General features: G+C 46.3%; 1 protein-coding gene across 1 annotated transcript in view; it reads right to left on the bottom strand.

Moving 5' to 3' along the window:
• The window catches only part of LOC112255307 (receptor-type tyrosine-protein phosphatase gamma-like), a 226,989-nt gene that overhangs the window by 10,570 nt on the left and 194,248 nt on the right, over positions 1-22,171 (bottom strand). Inside the window, exon 14 of the mRNA XM_042324621.1 lies at positions 4,391-4,482. Within this exon, the coding sequence (XP_042180555.1) occupies positions 4,391-4,482 (92 nt within the window). The remainder of the gene's footprint in view (positions 1-4,390; positions 4,483-22,171) is intronic.

Raw genomic sequence — 22,171 nt, 5'->3', positions numbered from 1 at the left:
CACATGTGGACATATCACACTTAGAAAGACACAAATGTGGACATATCACACTTAGAAAGACACAAATGTGGACATATCACACTTAGAAAGACACAAATGTGGACATATCACACTTAGAAAGACACACATGTGGACATATCACACTTAGAAAGACACAAATGTGGACATATCACACTTAGAAAGACCCACATGTGGACATATCACACTTAGAAAGACCCACATGTGGACATATCACACTTAGAAAGACACACATGTGGACATACCACACTTAGAAAGACACAAATGTGGACATATCACACTTAGAAAGACACACATGTGGACATATCACACTTAGAAAGACACACATGTGGACATATCACACTTAGAAAGACACACATGTGGACATATCACACTTAGAAAGACACACATGTGGACATATCACACTTAGAAAGACCCACATGTGGACATATCACACTTAGAAAGACCCACATGTGGACATATCACACTTAGAAAGACCCACATGTGGACATATCACACTTAGAAAGACCCACATGTGGACATATCACACTTAGAAAGACACACATGTGGACATATCACACTTAGAAAGACACAAATGTGGACATATCACACTTAGAAAGACACAAATGTGGACATATCACACTGAGAAAGACACAAATGTGGACATACCACACTTTTTCACAATGGCAGAGAGAGAGTGACTTTCTTTAGCAATGTTAACATATGTTTCCCATGCAAATAACGCGCCTTGAATTGAATTGAGTGAGTGTGTGACCGAGCGTGTGACACAGACACAAACAAAATCTAAATTTAGATAAATTTTAAATTCAGGCTATAACATCAAAATGTGGAAAAATCCAGGGGTGTGAATACTTTGTGAAGGTGTAAATAACAATATTAATATCCTGTCTAGAACCTCCCTACGTTTGTAACTGCTTCCATATTTCAGACAGACAAATGAAAGAACAGGTATTTTAATATCCCTTCAGCCTGTATTCCTTAGATTTCCAACGTACCACTGCACTACTCTAGTGTGGCACAGCATTACAAATGAACCAGCAATCTGCTAGGCGTTCGCTGCCTCTCCCACAGACACTTTCAGAGAAGAACATATATGGGGCCAAACGCCTCAGAGTAGGAGTGCTGCTCTAGGATCAGGTCCTCCCTGTCAATTATATCTCATTCAATGTGATCTAAAAGGCAAAACTGATCCTAAATCAGCACATCCCACACAGCCTCCCACTGAGACTAATTTAACTACCCCAGTAGTACAGATATGAATAACACAAGTCACGCATCATCATCATCACACACTGAAATGCTTCACCGAGATTCTTACAGATAAAAAGGATGAATGTGTGGACACATCTAGACTTGTTGTCGTTTATGTTGAGAAGAACACTTAATAGCCATGTCACACAGAGCGATGGGAATCACACCACAGCTAGACCAGTCACTGGCAGACAAAGAGCCATAATTGTCTAATATGGATGTTTAGAGGGGGTGGCATCTGTGTTAGATGAGCCACATCAGTCCCAAATTATCCATTAGGGAGGAGAGGTGATGGGGAGGCTTCTGTCACACAGAGAAAGCCATCAGGACAAAGGGTGTGTGTGTGTGTGTGTGTGTGGACAGAGGAAACAGCTGCTGGGTTTGTCTGCTGCTGCTGGTGTGTGATATTACAGCCAATACACACTCCCAGCTGGGTCCACTGACAGACAGGCACTCCCTGACTCACTTCAATGGTTACATGGTTAAAGGTGATTGGGGGATTGTTTGAGTGTCCATTTGTCAACAGTCTTCCATTTATACACTAATCAATGGAGCTGATTAAAATACTATGGCCACATTTGGATTTGCTAGAACTGTGCAGCTGTGCACACATTTAGCCTTTATTCAGGAGAGAAGGGATGTGATGAAAGGTGGAACAAAGACATTCATGTGCAGGCAGACAAACACACTAGACCAGCTGTGTCAGAGTTTTGGCTCCATGTACCCCCTCTCTCCGTTTTCTTCCTGCTCATTAAACCCCTCACATTACAGTCCAGTGGGGGGATGGATTTAGCATTTCACACGCTGTACAACAATCACAGTTCTATAAACACAACACTCTGTTCTCTGAGATGGTATATTAACTTGTCTGTACAGAAAGAAGCAGTTTGTCTCCACATAGAGGAGAAAAGAGAGGGAGTGGGGGAGAGAGCGCGTGAGCAAGGAAGGGGAGAGAGCGTGTGAGCAAGGAAGGGGAGAGAGCGCGTGAGCAAGGAAGGGGAGAGAGCGCGTGAGCAAGGAAGGGGAGAGAGCGCAAGGAAGGGGAGAGAGCGCGTGAGCAAGGAAGGGGGAGAGCGTGAGCAAGGAAGGGGAGAGAGCGCGAGCAAGGAAGGGGAGAGAGCGCGTGAGCAAGGAAGGGTGAGAGAGCCGTGAGCAAGGAAGGGGAGAGGAAGGGGAGAGACGTGAGCAAGGAAGGGGAGAGAGCGCGTGAGCAAGGAAGGGGAGAGAGCGGAGCAAGGAAGGAGGGGAGAGAGCGTGTGAGCAAGGAAGGGGAGAGAGCACGTGAGCAAGGAAGGGGAGAGAGCGTGTGAGCAAGGAAGGGGAGAGCGCGTGAGCAAGGAAGGGGAGAGGAAGGGGAGAGAGCGCGTGAGCAAGGAAGGGGAGAGAGCAAGGAAGGGGAGAGAGCGTGAGCAAGGAAGGGGAGAGAGCACGGGGAAGGGGAGAGAGCGCGTGAGCAAGGAAGGGGAGAGAGCACGTGAGCAAGGAAGGGGAGAGAGCGCGTGAGCAAGGAAGGGGGAGAGAGCGCGTGAGCAAGGAAGGGGGAGCAGAGCGCGTGAGCAAGGAAGGGGGCAGGAGGGGAGAGCGCGTGAGCAAGGAAGGGGAGAGAGCGTGAGCAAGGAAGGGGGAGAGCGCAAGGAGCAAGGAAGGGGGGAGAGCGCGTGAGCAAGGAGGGGAGGGGAAGGGGGAGAGCGCGTGAGCAAGGAAGGGGAGAGAGCGCGTGAGCAAGGAAGGGGAGAGAGCGCGTGAGCAAGGAAGGGGAGAGCGCGTGAGCAAGGAAGGGGAGAGAGCGCGTGAGCAAGGAAGGGAGCAGAGAGGCGCAAGGAAGGGGAGAGAGCAAAGGAAGGGGGGGGGAGAGCGCGTGAGCAAGGAAGGGGGGAGAGCGCGTGAGCAAGGAAGGGGTGAGAGAAGGGGAGAGAGCGTGAGCAAGGAAGGGGAGAGCGCGTGAGCAAGGAAGGGGAGAGGGAGCGCGTGAGCAAGGAAGGGGGAGAGAGCCCGTGAGCAAGGAAGGGGAGAGAGCGCGTGAGCAAGGAAGGGGAGAGAGCGTGAGCACGAGGAATGGGGACAGGGAGATAGCGAGCAAGAGGAAGCGGGACAGGGAGATAGCGAGCGAGGAAGGGGGACAGGGAGATAGCGAGCGAGGAAGGGGGACAGGGAGATAGCGAGCGAGGAAGGGGGACAGGGCGTGCGCGGAGGAATGGGGACAGGAGATAGCGAGCATGGAAGGGGGACAGAGCGTGCGCGCGTGGAAGGGGACAGGGAGATAGCGAGCGAGGAAGGGGACAGAGCGTGCGCGTGAGGAAGGGGGACAGGGAGATATTGAGCGAGGAAGGGGGACAGAGCGTGCGTGATGAGGAAGGGGGGGGACAGAGCGTGCGCGCGGGGATGGGGACAGGGAGATAGCGAGCGAGGAAGGGGGACAGAGCGACAGCGTGTGAGGAAGGGGGATATTGACAGAGCAAGCGAAGGTGGGGGGGAGATAGCGAAAGAGAGTGAGCAAAGGTGGGGGGAGAGAGAGTGAGCAAAGGTGGGGGGAGAGAGAGAAAAGAGACAAAAGCAGAATGGATGGAGACTCAATACAGACATCAGCTGGGTTCTTTAAGTTAACCATCATTGCTTTGAACTGGGCCGTAGTGCCATAGTCCCTCTGAGTCCCTGAGAGTCTGCTCTCTTTAAAGGAACGCTATGCATTACACACAGCACTGTCTTCTCATTGTGTTATTGACCAGGTGCCTCTACACTGGGCTCTCTCAGAGAAGAACCCTCTCACATCACTCCTAATAGAGCAGGTCACAAGCACTTTTACATGCACTCAGGGTGTAAGCCACTGAGTAAAATAGAAGTAGATTGGCCCATTCAAATGTATTAAACTCACACTAGAAACTCACACTAGAATGTATCCTAACAAGAGCAGATAATGACTAACAAAGAAAAAGGCTTGACTTAAAGAGTGTGGACAAAAACGTCAACAAGAGAATGGTCACAGAATGGTTGTGGCTACTATAAAAAAACTACCAGGAAGGGGTTGGGCAATAGTTTGTAAACACAGAAATATTGCTAAAGCAGGTTGGATTGAATTGGGCTCTCATGTGTGTTATGGTGTGTTAAAGAAGGTGTGTCTTACCTGGGATGGGGATGACAGGGATGTTCTCATTGGCCACCACCCTGGGAGAACTACTGTCCTCCACATAGAAGTGAGCTGTCTGGAAAAACCTCCTGTAGAATAACACAGAAGAGGAGAGACAGACCAACATCACCACACAGAAGAGAGGAGAGGTAACATCACCACCAGTACCACACAGAGGAGAGTAAACCCAACATCACCACCAGTACCACACAGGAGAGTAAACCCAACATCACCACCAGTATCATGCAGAGGAGAGTAAACCCAACATCACCACCAGTACCACACAGAGGAGAGTAAACCCAACATCACCACCAGTACCACACAGGAGAGTAAACCCAACATCACCACCAGTATCATGCAGAGGAGAGTAAACCCAACATCACCACCAGTACCACACAGAGGAGAGTAAACCCAACATCACCACCAGTACCACACAGAGGAGAGTAAACCCAACATCACCACCAGTACCACACAGAGGAGAGAAGAGAGTAAACCCAACATCACCACCAGTACCATGCAGAGGAGAGAAGACCCAAACCCAACATCACCACCAAGAGGAGAGTAAACCCAACATCACCACCAGTATCACACAGAGGAGAGTAAACCCAACATCACCACCAGTACCACACAGAGGAGAGTAAACCCAACATCACCACCAGTATCATGCAGAGGAGAGTAAACCCAACATCACCACCAGTACCATGCAGAGGAGAGTAAACCCAACATCACCACCAGTACCACACAGAGGAGAGTAAACCCAACATCACCACCAGTATCATGCAGAGGAGAGTAAACCCAACATCACCACCAGTACCACACAGAGGAGAGTAAACCCAACATCACCACCAGTACCACACAGAGGAGAGTAAACCCAACATCACCACCAGTACCACACAGAGGAGAGTACACCCAACATCACCACCAGTACCACACAGAGGAGAGTACACCCAACATCACCACCAGTACCACACAGAGGAGAGTAACCCAACATCACCACCAGTACCACACAGAGGAGAGTAAACCCAACATCACCACCAGTATCATGCAGAGGAGAGTAAACCAAACATCACCACCAGTACCACACAGAGGAGAGTAAACCCAACATCACCACCAGTACCACACAGAGGAGAGTAAACCCAACATCACCACCAGTACCACACAGAGGAGAGAGAGAGTAAACCCAACATCACCACCAGTACCACACAGAGGAGAGTAAACCCAACATCACCACCAGTACCACACAGAGGAGAGTAAACCCAACATCACCACCAGTACCACACAGAGGAGAGAAGAGTAAACCCAACATCACCACCAGTACCACACAGAGGAGAGTAAACCCAACATCACCACCAGTACCACACAGAGGACAGTAAACCCAACATCACCACCAGTACCATGCAGAGGAGAGTAAACCCAACATCACCACCAGTACCACACAGAGAGAGTAAACCCAACATCACCACCAGTATCACACAGAGGAGAGTAAACCCAACATCACCACCAGTACCACACAGAGGAGAGTAAACCCAACATCACCACCAGTACCATGCAGAGGAGAGTAAACCCAACATCACCACCAGTACCACACAGAGAGTAAACCCAACATCACCACCAGTATCATGCAGAGGAGAGTAAACCCAACATCACCACCAGTACCACACAGAGGAGAGTAAACCCAACATCACCACCAGTACCACACAGAGGAGAGTAAACCCAACATCACCACCAGTACCACACAGAGAGTAAACCCAACATCACCACCAGTATCATGCAGAGGAGAGTACACCCAACATCACCACTAGTACCACACATAAGACAGGAACATGATGCAGAGTTAATTGAAAATCATTAGTACCACATCGAAAGAGCTCGGTGGGTAAAGTTGCTGGCAATGACAACATAAACCAGATTGCAACCAGTTTGTGATGGTCACATGTAGCTATACACCTTTGCACTTTAAAGATGCACTCTGGGATCTTAAGTACAACAATTTGTAACATATTGGGTTCATAACATATCAAAATCAAATCAAACGTTATTTGTCACATACGCAGAATACGACTGGTGTAGCCTTTAACAGAGGTGTGGACTCCAGTCACATGACTTGGACTCCAGTCACATGACTTGGACTCCAGTCACATGACTTGGACTCCAGTCACATGACTTGGACTCCAGTCACATGACTTGGACTCCAGTCACATGACTTGGACTCCAGTCACATGACTTGGACTCCAGTCACACTCCAGTCACATGACTTGGACTCCAGTCACATGACTTGGACTCCAGTCACATGACTTGGACTCCAGTCACATGACTTGTCACATGACTTGGACTCCAGTCACATGACTCCAGTCACATGACTTGGACTCCAGTCACATGACTTGGACTCCAGTCACATGACTTGGACTCCAGTCACATGACTTGGACTCCAGTCACATGACTTGGACTCCAGTCACATGACTTGGACTCCAGTCACATGACTTGGACTCCAGTCACATGACTTGGACTCCAGTCACATGACTTGGACTCCAGTCACATGACTTGGACTCCAGTCACATGACTTGGACTCCAGTCACATGACTTGGACTCCAGTCACATGACTTGGACTTGGACTTGACTTGGACTCCAGTCACATGACTTGGACTCCAGTCACATGACTTGGACTCCAGTCACATGACTTGGACTCCAGTCACATGACTTGGACTCCAGTCACATGACTTGGACTCCAGTCACATGACTTGGACTCCAGTCACATGACTTGGACTCCAGTCACATGACTTGGACTCCAGTCACATGACTTGGACTCCAGTCACATGACTTGGACTCCAGTCACATGACTTGGACTCCAGTCAGACTCGAACTGACCTGACCCCCTCTCCAAGCCCAAATATTAAAAATGATGCTATTAAAAAAAGTGTGCAGCGCATCAACTCTTCATTTAACGGATTACAGTTTGAATCGGACAGCAGCCAATCAAATTGTGCCAGCGGAGGAAAAGTTGTGCGTGGCAGTGCAGAGGAATGTCGGTGGGTGAATTCAGTCGGAGCCCTTGGAAAGATGATACCCCAAATGATTATTGTCGGATATAAAGACGACGCTATAGTCAATAAAAAACGGATTGCAACTTGCAAAACATGCAGGAAGAAAGTTACACAAGGAGGCGCAACAACTTCCAACTTTGTTCAACATTTGAAGCTGCACAAAGAACGCTAAGTCGTGGCTAATATAGCTTTGCATGTGTAGCATGTAGGCTAACGTAACATTAAGTCAACGAGCCTCCACACAGTCAGTCAGCGCGGGAACGTGATCATTGCACCCAAGATTGAGCTACAACTGGCTAGGCAGTTGGTAGCCTAAATCCTGCCTGATGTTACTGCAGTTCCTAAAACCACTGACATACGTTAGCCTACTGTAACCACACACAGAGAGTACAGAGTGTGTGTGTGCTAAGGTTGGGCGATTGTGTACAAGCCTACATTGCGCCCCATAGCGATCCTCGGTCACTATTGGGAGGGGGGTCTTTTTCATGGCTACCCATGTATTTCCATGGAAATATGTTTAAGCGTTCAAGAGTTTTTCTTTATTTTTACTATTTTATACATTGTAGAATAATAGTGAAGACATCAAAACTATGAATTAACACATATGGAATGATGATGTAAAAATGTTAAACAAATCCAAATATATTTATATTTTGGATTCTTCAATGTAGCCAACCTTTGCCTTGATGACAGCTTTGCACACTCTTGGCATTCTCTCAACCAGCTTCACCTGGAATGCTTTCCCATCAGTCTTGAAGGAGTTCCCACATTTGCTGAGCTCTTGTTGGCTGCTTTTTCTTTACTCTGCGGTCCAACTCATCCCAAACCATCTCAAATGGGTTGAGGTTGGGGGATTGTGGAGGCCAGGTCATCTGATGCAGCACTCCATCACTCTCCTTCTTGGTCAAATAGCCCTTACACAGCCTGGAGGTGTGTTTTGGGTCATTGTCCTGTTGAAAAACAAATGATCGTCCCACTAAGCGCAAACCAGATGGGTTGGCGTATTGCTGCATAAGCCTGTGGTAGCTATGCTGGTTAAGTGTGCATTGAATTCTAAATAAATCACGACAGTGTCACCAGCAAAGCACCATCACACCTCCTCTTCCATGCTCCACGGTGGGAACCACACATGCAGAGATCATCCTTTCAACAACTCTGCGTCTCACAAAGAGATGTTTGTTGGTACCAAAAATCTTAAATTTGGACACATCAGACCAAAGGATATATTTCCACCAGTCTAATATCCATTGCTCATGTTTCTTGGCCCAGGCAAGTTTGTTCTTCTTATTGGTGTCCTTTAGTAGTGGTTTCATTGCAGCAATTTGACCATGAAGGCCTGATTCACGCAGTCTCCTCTGAACAGTTGATGTTGAGACGTGTCTGTTACTTGAACTCTGTGAAGTATTTATTTGGGCTGCAATTTAAGGTGCAGTAAATTGCCGATATCTGAGGCTGGTCACTCTAACGAACTTATCATCTCCAGCCGAGGTAACTCTGGGTCTTCCTTTCCTGTGGCGGTCCTCATGAGAGCCAGTTTTGTCATAGCGCTTCATGTTTTTTGCGACTGCACTTGAAGAAACTATGACATTTTCCGGACTGACTGCCCTTCATGCCTTAAGGTAATGATGGACTGTCATTTCTCTTTGCTTATTTGATCAGTTCTTGCCATAATATGGACTTTGTCTTTAACCAAATTGGGCAATCTTCTGTATACCAACCCCCTACCACAACACAACACAACTGATTGGCTCAAATGCATTATGAAGGAAATAAATTCCAAACTAATGTTTTAACAAGGCACACCTGTTAATTGAAATGCATTCCATGTGACTACCTCATTAAGCAGGTTGAGAGAATGCCAAACGTGTGCAAAACTGGTGCTGTATATTTAAAACTATCATGTTAATGCAAAACATGTTTTGTTATAGATCCTTGATAAATGATGTGTGTCTTTGTAGCCTACCACTGCCATTATATTATGTGAGCTAACCTTATGGCTTCAGGGGTGTAATCATTGGTCCAAACAGCTGCAAACAGAACGTTCTGCTACTACAACCAGAGTTTCTATTGGACAAATAGAAGTCGGACGTTTACATACACTTAGGTTGGAGTCATTAAAAGTCATTTTTCAACCACTCCACAAATTTCTTGTTAACAAACTATAGTTTTGGCAAGTCCGTTAGGACATCTACTTTGTGCATGACACAAGTCATTTTTCCAACAATTGTTTACAGACAGATTATTTAACTTATAATTCACTGTATCACAATTCAGAAGTTTACATACACTAAGTTGATTGTGTCTTTAAACAGCTTGGTAAATTCCAGAAAATTATGTCATGGCTTGAGAAGCTTCTGATAGGCTAATTGACATCATTTGAGTCAATTGGAGGTGTACCTGTGGATGTATTTCAAGGCCTACCTTCAAACAGTGCCTCTTTGATTGACATCATGGGAAAAGCAAAAGAAATCAGCCAAGACCTCAGAATTTTTTTTGTAGAACTCCACAACTCTGGTTCATCCTTGAGAGCAATTTCCAAACCCCTGATGGTACCAAGTTCATCTGCACAAACAATAGTACACAAGTATAAACACCATGGGACCATGCAGCCGTCATACTGCTCAGGGAGGAGACAAGTTCTGTCTCCTGGAGATGAACGTACTTTGGTGCAAAAAGTGAAAACAAATTCCAGAACAACAGCAAAGGACCTTGTGAAGATGCTGGAGGAAACAGGTACAAAAGTATCTATATCCACAGTAAAACGAGTCCTATATCGACATAACCTGACAGGCCTCTCTGCAAGGAAGAAGCCACTGCTCCAAAACTGCCATAAAAAAGCCAGACTACGGTTTGCAACTGCACATGGGGACAAAGATCATACTTTTTGGAGAAATGTCCTCTGGTCTGATGAAACAAAAATAGAACTGTTTGGCCATAATAACCATTGTTATGTTTGGAGGAAAAAGGGGGAGGCTTGCAAGCTGAAGAACACCATCCCAACCGTGAAGTACGGGGGTGGAGGCATCATGTTGTGGGGCTGCTTTGCTGCAGGAGGGACTGGTGCACTTTACAAAATAGATGGCATCATGAGGAGGAATATTATGTGGATAAATTGAAGCAACATCTTAAGACATCAAATCAAATCAAATCAAATTTTATTTGTCACATACACATGGTTAGCAGATGTTAATGCGAGTGTAGCGAAATGCTTGTAGTCAGGAAGTTAAAGCTTGTTCACAAATTTGTCTTCCAAATGGACAATGACCCCAAGCATACTTCTAAAGTTGTGGCAAAATGGCTTAAGAACCACAAAGTCAAGGTATTGGAGTGGCCATCACAAAGCCCTGACCTCAATCCTTTCGAAAGGTTGTGGCCAGAACTGAAAAAGCGTGTGCGAGCAAGGAGGCCTACAAATCCGACTCAGTTACACCAGCTCTGTCAGGAGGAATGTGCCAAAATTCACCCAACATTGTGGGAAGCTTGTGGAAGGCTACCCACAACATTTGACCCAAGTTAAACAATTTAAAGGCAATGTTACCAAATACTAATTGAGTGTATGTAAATTTCTGGAATGTGATGAAAGAAATAAAAGCTGAAATAAATCATTCTCTCTACTATTATTCTGACATTTCACATTCTTAAAATAGAAGTGGTGATCTTAACGGACCTAAGACAGGGAATTTTGACTAGGATTAAATGTTAGGAATTGTGAAAAACTGAGTTGAAATGTAGTTGGCTAAGGTGTATGTATACTTCCGACTTCAACTGTAGGTTCTTCATTTAATTCCATTGAAGAAACGTTTTGCAACAGAATCTGGCATAATGAATACAGGTAACCCTTCATTTGAGTTACTCTGTAGACAGCAGTTATACATTTACGTTATACGTTTGAGGCATTAGCACATTTTACTTTTATTCATTTACAGACCTTTAATTACTATTTTTATGCACTATGGTTATTGATTTCTCTAACTTTGTAATAAAAACTAAGTTTGCCAAAATAAACCTCCTAATAATTGCACTTCACCCTAATCAATTGTCTCTCATGCCTGCTTGGTCCTTCCCGTACACAGTTGTCATTATAATGACATCATTGTATCCGTTTTAGCTAACACAAATTGGCACTCGGATAGGCCCGGATCTGGATCCGACCAGGTCTATAGGGAACAGGTGTAGTTTTCCTCTGGTCTGTTCGTAACAGGTCTCTCTCTCTAAAAACATTTATTTATGCATATTGGGTCCAGGTGGGAAAGCCCCAGGTCCATTTCAGAACGGGTCCAACTTTTTGGACCCGAGAAAGACCTCTAGTATTAACACAACATATCGTCATCATTCTCAGGTTGTTGTTAGCAGCAAGGTGGTGAATATAATTACACAGACAGAGCTGCCAGTTACATTACTGATAAAATGCCCAGGGTGGTTAGAACCAGCCCTATTTACAAGCCTGCTGATGTTATTTACATTTGACATTTTAGTAATTTAGCAGACACTTATCTAGAGGAAATTAGGGGAGCAAATACGGTTCAGAGCCTTGCTCAAGGGCACGTCAGCAGATTTGTCACATAGTTGGCTTGGGGATTCGAACCAGCGGCCTTTTGGTCAATGACCCAACGGTCTTAACCACTAGGCTTCCTGCAGCTCACACAGTAATGACTCAATAGATGATGACCACCAGAGTACACATGCTGGAATAAGGTATCCTGATGACCACCAGCCTCCTGTAGTCCTGTAAACACAACAACACCCTGCTGCCTCCTGAAACACACACACACAGCCTCCTGTAAGGCCTCCTGTAAACACACACACACACACACACACACACACACACACACACACAGCCTCCTGTAAACGCACACAGCCTCCTGTAAACGCACACACACAGCCTCCTGTAAACGCACAGGCACAGCCTCCTGTAAACGCGCACAGCCTCCTGTAAACGCACACAGCCTCCTGTAAACCCGCACAGCCTCCTGTAAACCCGCACAGCCTCCTGTAAACCCACAGCCTCCTGCCTCCCCAAAGCCTCCTGTAAATGCGCACAGCCTCCTGTAAACACACACCTCCTGTAAACAGCCTCCTGTAAACCCGCACAGCCTCGTGTAAACACACACAGCCTAAACGCGCACAGCCTCCTGTAAACACGCACACAGCCTCCTGTAAACACGCACAGCCTCATGTAAACAGCCAGCCTCATGTAAACACGCACAGCCTCATGTAAACACGCACAGCCTCCTGTAAACACGCACAGCCTCGCACAGCCTCATGTAAACACGCACAGCCTCATGTAAACACGCACAGCCTCATGTAAACACGCACAGCCTCCTGTAAACACGCACAGCCTCATGTAAACACGCACAGCCTCATGTAAACACGCACAGCCTCATGTAAACACGCACAGCCTCATGTAAACACGCACAGCCTCATGTAAACACGCACAGCCTCATGTAAACACGCACAGCCTCATGTAAACACGCACAGCCTCCTGTAAACACGCACAGCCTCATGTAAACACGCACAGCCTCATGTAAACACGCACAGCCTCATGTAAACCTCCAGCCTGTAAACACGCCTCCAAACACCACAGCCTCATGTAAACACGCACAGCCTCATGTAAACCTCCTGCACAGCCTCATGTAAACACGCACAGCCTCATGTAAACACGCACAGCCTCATGTAAACACGCACAGCCTCATGTAAACACGCACAGCCTCCTGTAAACACGCACAGCCTCAAACACGCACAGCCTCCTGTAAACACGCACAGCCTCATGTAAACACGCACAGCCTCCTGTAAACAAATGCGCACAGCCTCCTGTAAACATCATGTAAACACGCACAGCCTCATGTAAACACGCACAGCCTCATGTAAACACGCACAGCCTCATGTACGCACAGCCTCATGTAAACACGCACAGCCCCATGTAAACACGCACAGCCTCATGTAAACACGCACAGCCTCATGCCTCATGTAAACACGCACAGCCTCATGTAAACACGCACAGCCTCATGTAAACACACGCACAGCCTCATGTAAACACGCCTCAGCCTGTAAACACGCACAGCCTCATGTAAACACGCACAGCCCCGTGTAAACACGCACAGCCTCCTGTAAACACGCACAGCCTCATGTAAACACGCACAGCCTCATGTAAACACGCACAGCCTCATGCCTCCTGTAAACACGCACAGCCTCATGTAAACACGCACAGCCTCATGTAAACACGCCTCATGTAAACAGCCTCATGTAAACACGCACAGCCTCATGTAAACACGCACAGCCTCATGTAAACACGCCTCATGTAAACACGCAGCCTCATGTAAACACGCACAGCCTCATGTAAACACGCACAGCCTCATGTAAACACGCACAGCCTCCTGTAAACAGCCTCATGTAAACACGCACAGCCTCATGTAAACACGCACAGCCTCATGTAAACACGCACAGCCTCCTGTAAACACGCACAGACCCCTGTAAACACATAGTCTCCTGTAAACACACACAGCCCTCTGTAAACACACATAGCCTCCTGTAAACACATACAGTGAGCTGACCATATAAACTGCATGCACACATGACCATTAGTCGCTTTGGTTAAAAGCGTCTGCTAAATGGCATTTATGAGCCTTGGCCCATGACTCCTACATAACAAACAGCAGGACTAGAAAGAGCCCTGGCAGTCTCTCTCTGCCTCCAACATGTACACAAGCACAATGACTAGCTAGTCTCTAGTCTAGGCATATTTCTCTAAAGCTCTCATTTTGTCAGAAGCATTTTGAAATGTCACCCAACTTCTTCTGTGTCTAGAAGCCTGAGAGAGAAGGGAAGACCAACAACGAGGAGAAAAGGAGTGTTGCAGCCTACTGCAGTGGCAGGGGTCACTATCTGACCTTACAAAGCCTTCACCGGCACTCACACAGAAACAAATCCATGCCCTATACACCAGCTTTTCCTACCTGGGTTCCCCCTACCAGTATGTCTAGTGACGTTCCCCCTATCAGTATGTCTAGTGACGTTCCCCCTACCAGTATGTCTCGTGACATTCCCCCTACCAGTATGTCTAGTGACGTTCCCCCTACCAAATCAAATCAAATCAAATTTTATTTGTCACATACACATGGTTAGCAGATGTTAATGCGAGTGTAGCGAAATGCTTGTGCTTCTAGTTCTGACAATGCAGTAATAACCAACAAGTAATCTAACTATCAATTCCAAAACTACTGTCTTATACACAGTGTAAGGGGATAAAGAATATGTACATAAGGATATATGAATGAGTGATGGTACAGAGCAGCATAGGCAAGATACAGTAGATGGTATCGAGTACAGTATATACATATGAGATGAGTATGTAAACGAAGTGGCATAGTTAAAGTGGCTAGTGATACATGTATTACATAAGGATGCAGTCGATGATATAGAGTACAGTATATACGTATGCATATGAGATGAATAATGTAGGGTAAGTAACATTATATACCAGTATGTCTAGTGACGTTCCCCCTATCAGTATGTCTAGTGACGTTCCCCCTACCAGTATGTCTAGTGACATTCCCCCTACCAGTATGTCTAGTGACGTTCCCCCTACCAGTATGTCTAGTGACGTTCCCCCTATCAGTATGTCTAGTGACATTCCCCCTATCAGTATGTCTAGTGACGTTCCCCCTATCAGTATGTCTACCTACCTGTACTTGATGCAGAGGAGAGAGCAGATGCTGGTCATTCTTGTCGAGAGAGGAAGGGAAATAAAATAGGAGAGAGTGGCCTAAAAGCATTTGTAGAAAGAGAGAGGGAAAGACAGAGAGAAAGAAATGAATTGAATCGAGAGAGAAAGAAAGAGAGCGAGAGATTGAAGATATGAGGGGAGTGGTCTCCCCTGCCCCCCTCCACCCCTGCCACCCAGGCTAATGACTCCCTGAGGGAGAAGGTGTGGTGTGGCTAGCTAACTAACTAACCAGTCGTTCAACACCTCCCTTACACCGGGGGAGAGGGAGGGCTCATTCAGAAACAGAGAGAGTGGGATGTATGGAAAGAAGTAGTGATAGAAGGATGAGATCTTTTCATTGGACAAAATTATCCTCCAAACAGACTGGCCTACCCTTTTCCCTAGCAAATATATATATATATATATATATATATATATATATATATATATATATATATATATATATATATATATATATATATATATATATATATATATATATATATATATATATATAGAGTCATCATTTTCCCCTTTAAACCTCTGTGTGACATATGTGAGCTCCCTCTAACCATGTCCTCAAGCCCTCCAGATGGAGCCCTCCCCTTTAAAAGCAATTACTGTCTTAATAACATTTTGATGTATAACTCAAATCTACTGTGAACCAACAACAATATAACCTATTGAGACAATAGAGTCATCAAAACGGATTGAATCTAATAAGTGATCACAATATTCGCTGTCGTGAAAAGTGGAGAAAAAAAGTGATGCTGAACTAATGACGACCATGTTTGCATAATTCCATTAGGAATAGCTATTTTCTGAAAAATGTATTTTAATCTCCCCCATTGTCTCCTTCCCTTCTGTCAGCAGGGATGGGGGAGTGTAAGAAAGAGAGGAGAGGAAGGATGGAGAGAGTGCTGGTACTAAGGCACCACTCAACGAGCTGTATAGGGCCATAAGCAAACAGATGTGTCACTCCTAGTGGCCGGGGTTTTTAATGCAGGGAAACTAAAATACATTTCACTCCATTTTTACCAGCATGTCACCTGTGCAACCAGAGCCGACAAAACTCTAGACCACCTTTACTCTACACACAGAATCGCATACAAAGCTCTTCCCCGCTCTCCATTTGGCAAATCTGACCATAACTCTATCCTCCTGATTCCTGCATACAAGCAAAAAACTCAAACCGGAAGTACCAGTGACTCGCTCAATACGGAAGTGGTCAGATGAAGCAGATGCTACACTACAGGACTGTTTTACTAGCACAGAATGGAATTTGTTCCCAGGATTCATCCGATAACATTGAGGTATTTACCACATCAGTCACCGGCTGCATAGGTAAGTGCATCAATGGCGTCGTCCCCACAGTAACCATATGTATATAAAACAACCAGCAGCCATGCATTACAGGCAACATCCACACTGAGCTAAAGGCTGGAGCTGCTGCTTCCAAAGAGCGGGACACTAATTCAGACGCTTATAAGAAATCCTGCTACGACCTCCGATGAGCCATCAAACAGGCAAAGCTTCAAGACAGGACTAAAATCAAATCCTACTCAAATCAAATTTTATTTGTCACATACACATGGTTAGCAGATAGTAGATGTTAATGTGAGTGTAGCGAAATGCTTGTGCTTCTAGTTCTGACAATGCAGTAATAACCAACGAGTAATCTAACCTAACAATTACACAACTACTACCTTATACACACAAGTGTAAAGGGATAAAGAATATGTACATAAAGATATGAATGAGTGATGGTACAGAACGGCATAGGCAAGATGCAGTAGATGGTATATGGTACAATATATACATATGAGATGAGTAATGTAGGGTATTAAACATTATATGAAGTGGCATTGTTTAAAGTGGCTAGTAATACATTTTTACATACATTTTTCCATTATTAAAGTGGCTGGAGTTGAGTCAGTATCAATGTTAGTTGTGGCTGTTTAACAGTCTGATGGCCTTGAGATAGAAGCTGTTTTTCAGTCTCTCGGTCCCTGCTTTGATGCACCTGTACTGACCTCGCCTTCTGGATGATAGCGGGGTGACCAGGCAGTGGCTAAGGTGGTTGTTGTCCTTAATGATCTTTATGGCCTTCCTGTGACATCGGGTGGTGTAGCTGTCCTGGAGGGCAGGTAGTTTTCCCCCGGTGATGCGTTGTGCAGACCTCGCTACCCTCTGGAGAGCCTTACGGTTGTAGGGGGAGCAGTTGCTGTACAAGGCGGTGATACAGCCCGACGGGATGCTCTCGATTGTGCATCTGTAAACGTTTGTGAGTGCTTTTGGTGACAAGCCAAATTTCTTCAGCCTCCTGAGATTGAAGAGGCGCTGCTGCGCCTTCTTCACCACGCTGTCTATGTGGGTGGACCAATTCAGTTTGTCCGTGTATGCCGAGGAACTTAACTTACTACTCTCTCCACTACTGTCCCGTCGATGTGGATAGGGGGGTGCTCCCTCTGCTGTTTCCTGAAGTCCACTACACCGGCTCTGACACTCATCGTATGTGGCAGGGCTTGCAAACTATCACGGATTACAAAGGGGAACGCAGCCACAAACTGCCCAGTTACACGAACCTAACAGACGAGTGGCACAGCGGTCTAAGGTACTGCATCTCAGTGCAAGAGGCGTCACTACAGTCCCTGGTTCAAATCCAGGCTGAATCACTTCCGGCCGTGTTTGGGAGTCCCATACGGCAGCACACAATTGGCCCAGCGTCGTCCAGGTTTAGCCGGGGTAGACCATCATTGTTAATATGAATTTGTTCTGACTTGCCTAGTTAAATAAAGGTTAAATAAAATAAAATAAAATGTTTACTTTATGGGAGCTTTGATGCAAGCAATACTGAACTATGCATGAGAGCACCAGCTGTTCCGGACAACTGTGATCTCGCTCGCCCTAGCCGAATAAGACCTTTAAATCAGGTTATCATTCACAAGACTGTGGGGCCAGATGGATTACCAGGATGGGTACTCTGACCAGCTGGCAAGTGTCTTCAATTACATTTTCAATGCCTCCCTGACCCAGTCTGTAATACCTACATATTTCAAGCAGACCACCATAGTCCCTGTGCCCATGAACACCAAGGTAACCTGCCTAAATAACTATCGCCCTGTATCACTCACATCTGAAGCCATGAAATGCTTTGAAAGTCTGGTCATGGCTCACATCAACACCATCATCCCAGACACCCTGGACTCACTCCAATTCGCATACCGTCCCAACAGATCTACAGACGCTATCCCTATTGAACGCCACACTGCCCTCTGGATAAGAGAAACGCCTATGTGAGGAGGCTGTTCATTGACGACAGCTCAGCATTTAACACCATAATGCCCTCAGAGCTCATCACTACGCTCAAGACCCTGGGACTGAACACCTCCCTCTGCAACTGGATCCTGGACTTCCTGACGGGGCACCCCCAGGTGGTGAGGGTAGGCAATAACACATCTGCAACGCTGACCCTCAACACAGGGGCCCCTCAGGGGTGAGTGCTCAGTCCCCTCCTGTACCTCCTTTTCACCCATGGCTCTGTGGCCGCGTACGACTCTAAGACCATCATTAAGTTTGAGCATCTTGACTGGCTGCATCACCACTTGGTATGGCAACTGCTTGGCATCCAACAACAGCTTCTACCCCCAAGCCATAAGACTGCTGAACAGTTAATCAAATGCCTACCCGGACACTTTGCACACTCACTGGACTATACCACCCACACACCCACCCACCCACCCCCACACCCCCCCACACACACACACACACACACACACACTGTGTCCCTGTAGGGTGTGGGGGCTGTGCTTTGGAAAAATGGGTGGGGTTATATCCTGCCTGTTTGGCCCTGTCCGGGGGTATCGGAGTGTCTCCTGACCCCTCCTGTCTCAGCCTCCAGTATTTATGCTGCAATAGTTTGTGTTGCTGTGCTAGGGTCAGTCTGTTATGTCTGGAGTATTTCTCCTATTTTATCCGGTGTCCTGTGTGAATTTAAGTATGCTCCCTCTAATTCTCTCTCTCCCTCCCTCTCATCCCAGAGGACCTAAGCCCTGGGACCATGCCTCAGGACTACCTGGCCTGATGACTCCTTGCAGTACCCAGTCCACCTGGTCATGCTGCTGCTCCAGTTTCAACTGTTCTGCCTACTGCTATGGAACCCTGCCCTGTTCACCAGACGTGCTACCTTGTCCAGTTCCTGCTGTTTTTGACTCCCTCTCTCTACCGCACCTGCTGTCTCTAACTCTGAATGCTTGGCTATGAAAAGCCAAACTGACATTTACTCCTGAGGTGCTGACCTGTTGCACCCTCTACAACCACTGTGATTATTATTATTTGACCCTGCTGGTCATCTATGAATGTTTGAACATCTTGGTCATGTCCTGTTATAATCGCCACCCGGCACAGCCAGAAGAGGACTGGCCACCCCTCATAGCCTCTCTAGGTTTCTTCCTAGGTTCCTGCCTTCCTAGAGAGTTTTTCCTAGCCACCGTGCTTCTACACCTGCATTGCTTGCTGTTTGGGGTTTTAGGCTGGGTTTCTGTATAGCACTTTGTGACATCGGCTGATGTAAAAAGGGCTTTATAAATTAATTTGATTTGAATTTGAAGGGTACAGAAAGCACCTCATTCTCCAATCAGCTAGGCTGCTTGGAGAAGCTGAAACAGAGCAGGCCCACAATCTGGAGGCCAAGCACCGCAAGCCTGTGTACGTGGCCGAGACTGCCAAATATCAGCGCCACCAGCTTTCATCTACACCTGAGGCTCTCCAAACATGCCACGAGGGGCAGGTATTTAAGCAGCTTCTCGACAAAGGCCTTCTCCATGAAGCCATAAAATGAGCACCTCCCCCTTCCCCCCACAACAACAATATCTGATGTATTTGGCACACAGAAAAACACATTGTCAACATCAAACCAGCTTTCCCTTACACAATAATGTTTCTGCATGTGTGCTGTTGGTGAGACTACTTGTCTCACCTCGCTGGCTATCAGGTCAACAAAGCAGTCATGTCTAGCAATGTGCACACACACAATCTGTCAAATCGGGCCAAGCCTTTGCTTCAATGAAACAGCTCAATGCAGAGCTGCATAAATACATAAAGCACTAAACACAGAGTTCTAGTAATGATCCCATTGTGCTGTATAGCTCATTAGGCAGCACATGCAGCCAGCTGTTAGCCTGGCCTGGCCTGTGTAATTACTGAGGCTGAGAGAAAGTGTGTGTGTGTGTGTGTGTGTGATTGGCATCACACTGCAGACGAACACACAGCTGGGCCCTCTCCCGGCACCATGGCCCCTGTTAGCTGGCCCCCCTGCAGAGAGAAGTGTGATAGCGATGTGTGAGGATGGAGGAAGGGAGTGAGGGAGTGAGGGAGGAAGAAGCGGGAGGAGAGCGTGAGGGAGGGAGTGAGGGATATACATGAGGGGGAAGGGAGACGGGAGGGGGATTAGAGAGGGAGGGAGGGGCAGGAGGAGAGAGGGAGGGGGGAGGTGGAGAGAGGAAGGGAGGAGAGAGGGAAAGAGAGAGGAGGAAGGGAGAAAATAGAGGGAGGGGGAAGAAGGAGCGAGAGAGAGGGAGGGCTGCCAAAATACCAGTCATCCTCCACCAAGTAGGTTCCTGGTGGCCAGCAGCATGCAAAAATACACGCACACACAGGACAGAACAGCAGATGGGCCGGAAACTCCCCAGGGGACAAGAGGATAGGTCACCCCACTCCAAACAGGAGTGTGTGTCTGTGAGGTCAGCTAGGGTCAAGAGCCAGTGTGATGTCGTGTGAGGTAGGAGGGCTATCTGTACCTCTGGTTAAAGAGGGTTAACTGACAGCTGTGACTGAGCACAGCAGTGGGGATGAGGTGATAAAAGGGGCTTCATCACTGGAAGTGGATGAGATGAATGCATGACAACATGGTGCTGCCCTGGGAAGGCTTTGATTGTATTAAAGTGGCAAACCAAAAATATGTTGATGACACTACAATTCTACTGAGCTGTTTCCCGAACTAGGGGTCGCGAGGTCGCCCGATTTGGAAATGGGGTTGCGAGAGTAAAGACGCGGTTGTAACAAACAGAGTGGTTTCTGTTACATGAGGTTGTAACAAACGGAGTGGTTTCTGTTGAGGTTGTAACAAACAGAGTGGTTTCTGTTAGATGAGGTTGTAATAAACAGAGTGGTTTCTGTTAGATGAGGTTGTAATAAACAGAGTGGTTTCTGTTAGATGAGGTTGTAATAAACAGAGTGGTTTCTGTTAGATGAGGTTGTAATAAACAGAGTGGTTTCTGTTAGATGAGGTTGTAACAAACAGAGTGGTTTCTGTTAGATGAGGTTGTAATAAACAGAGTGGTTTCTGTTAGATGAGGTTGTAATAAACAGAGTGGTTTCTGTTAGATGAGGTTGTAATAAACAGAGTGGTTTCTGTTAGATGAGGTTGTAATAAACAGAGTGGTTTCTGTTAGATGAGGTTGTAATAAACAGAGTGGTTTCTGTTAGATGAGGTTGTAATAAACAGAGTGGTTTCTGTTAGATGAGGTTGTAATAAACAGAGTGGTTTCTGTTAGATGAGGTTGTAACAAACAGAGTGGTTTCTGTTAGATGAGGTTGTAATAAACAGAGTGGTTTCTGTTAGATGAGGTTGTAATAAACAGAGTGGTTTCTGTTAGATGAGGTTGTAACAAACAGAGTGGTTTCTGTTAGATGAGGTTGTAACAAACAGAGTGGTTTCTGTTAGATGAGGTTGTAATAAACAGAGTGGTTTCTGTTAGATGAGGTTGTAATAAACAGAGTGGTTTCTGTTAGATGAGGTTGTAATAAACAGATGAGGTGTAATAAACAGTTTTCTGTTAGATGAGGTTGTAATAAACAGAGTGGTTTCTGTTAGATGAGGTTGTAATAAACATAGTGGTTTCTGTTAGATGAGGTTGTAATAAACAGTGGTTTCTGTTAGATGAGGTGTAATAAACAGAGTGGTTTCTGTTAGATGAGGTTGTAATAAACAGAGTGGTTTCTGTTAGATGAGGTTGTAATAAACAGAGTGGTTTC

The sequence above is a fragment of the Oncorhynchus tshawytscha genome, linkage group LG07 (assembly GCF_018296145.1).
Source record: "Oncorhynchus tshawytscha isolate Ot180627B linkage group LG07, Otsh_v2.0, whole genome shotgun sequence".
Taxonomy (NCBI): Eukaryota; Metazoa; Chordata; class Actinopteri; order Salmoniformes; family Salmonidae; genus Oncorhynchus; species Oncorhynchus tshawytscha.
The sequence above is the reverse complement of the archived record's forward strand: the minus strand, read 5'-3'. Positions and strand labels throughout refer to the sequence as shown.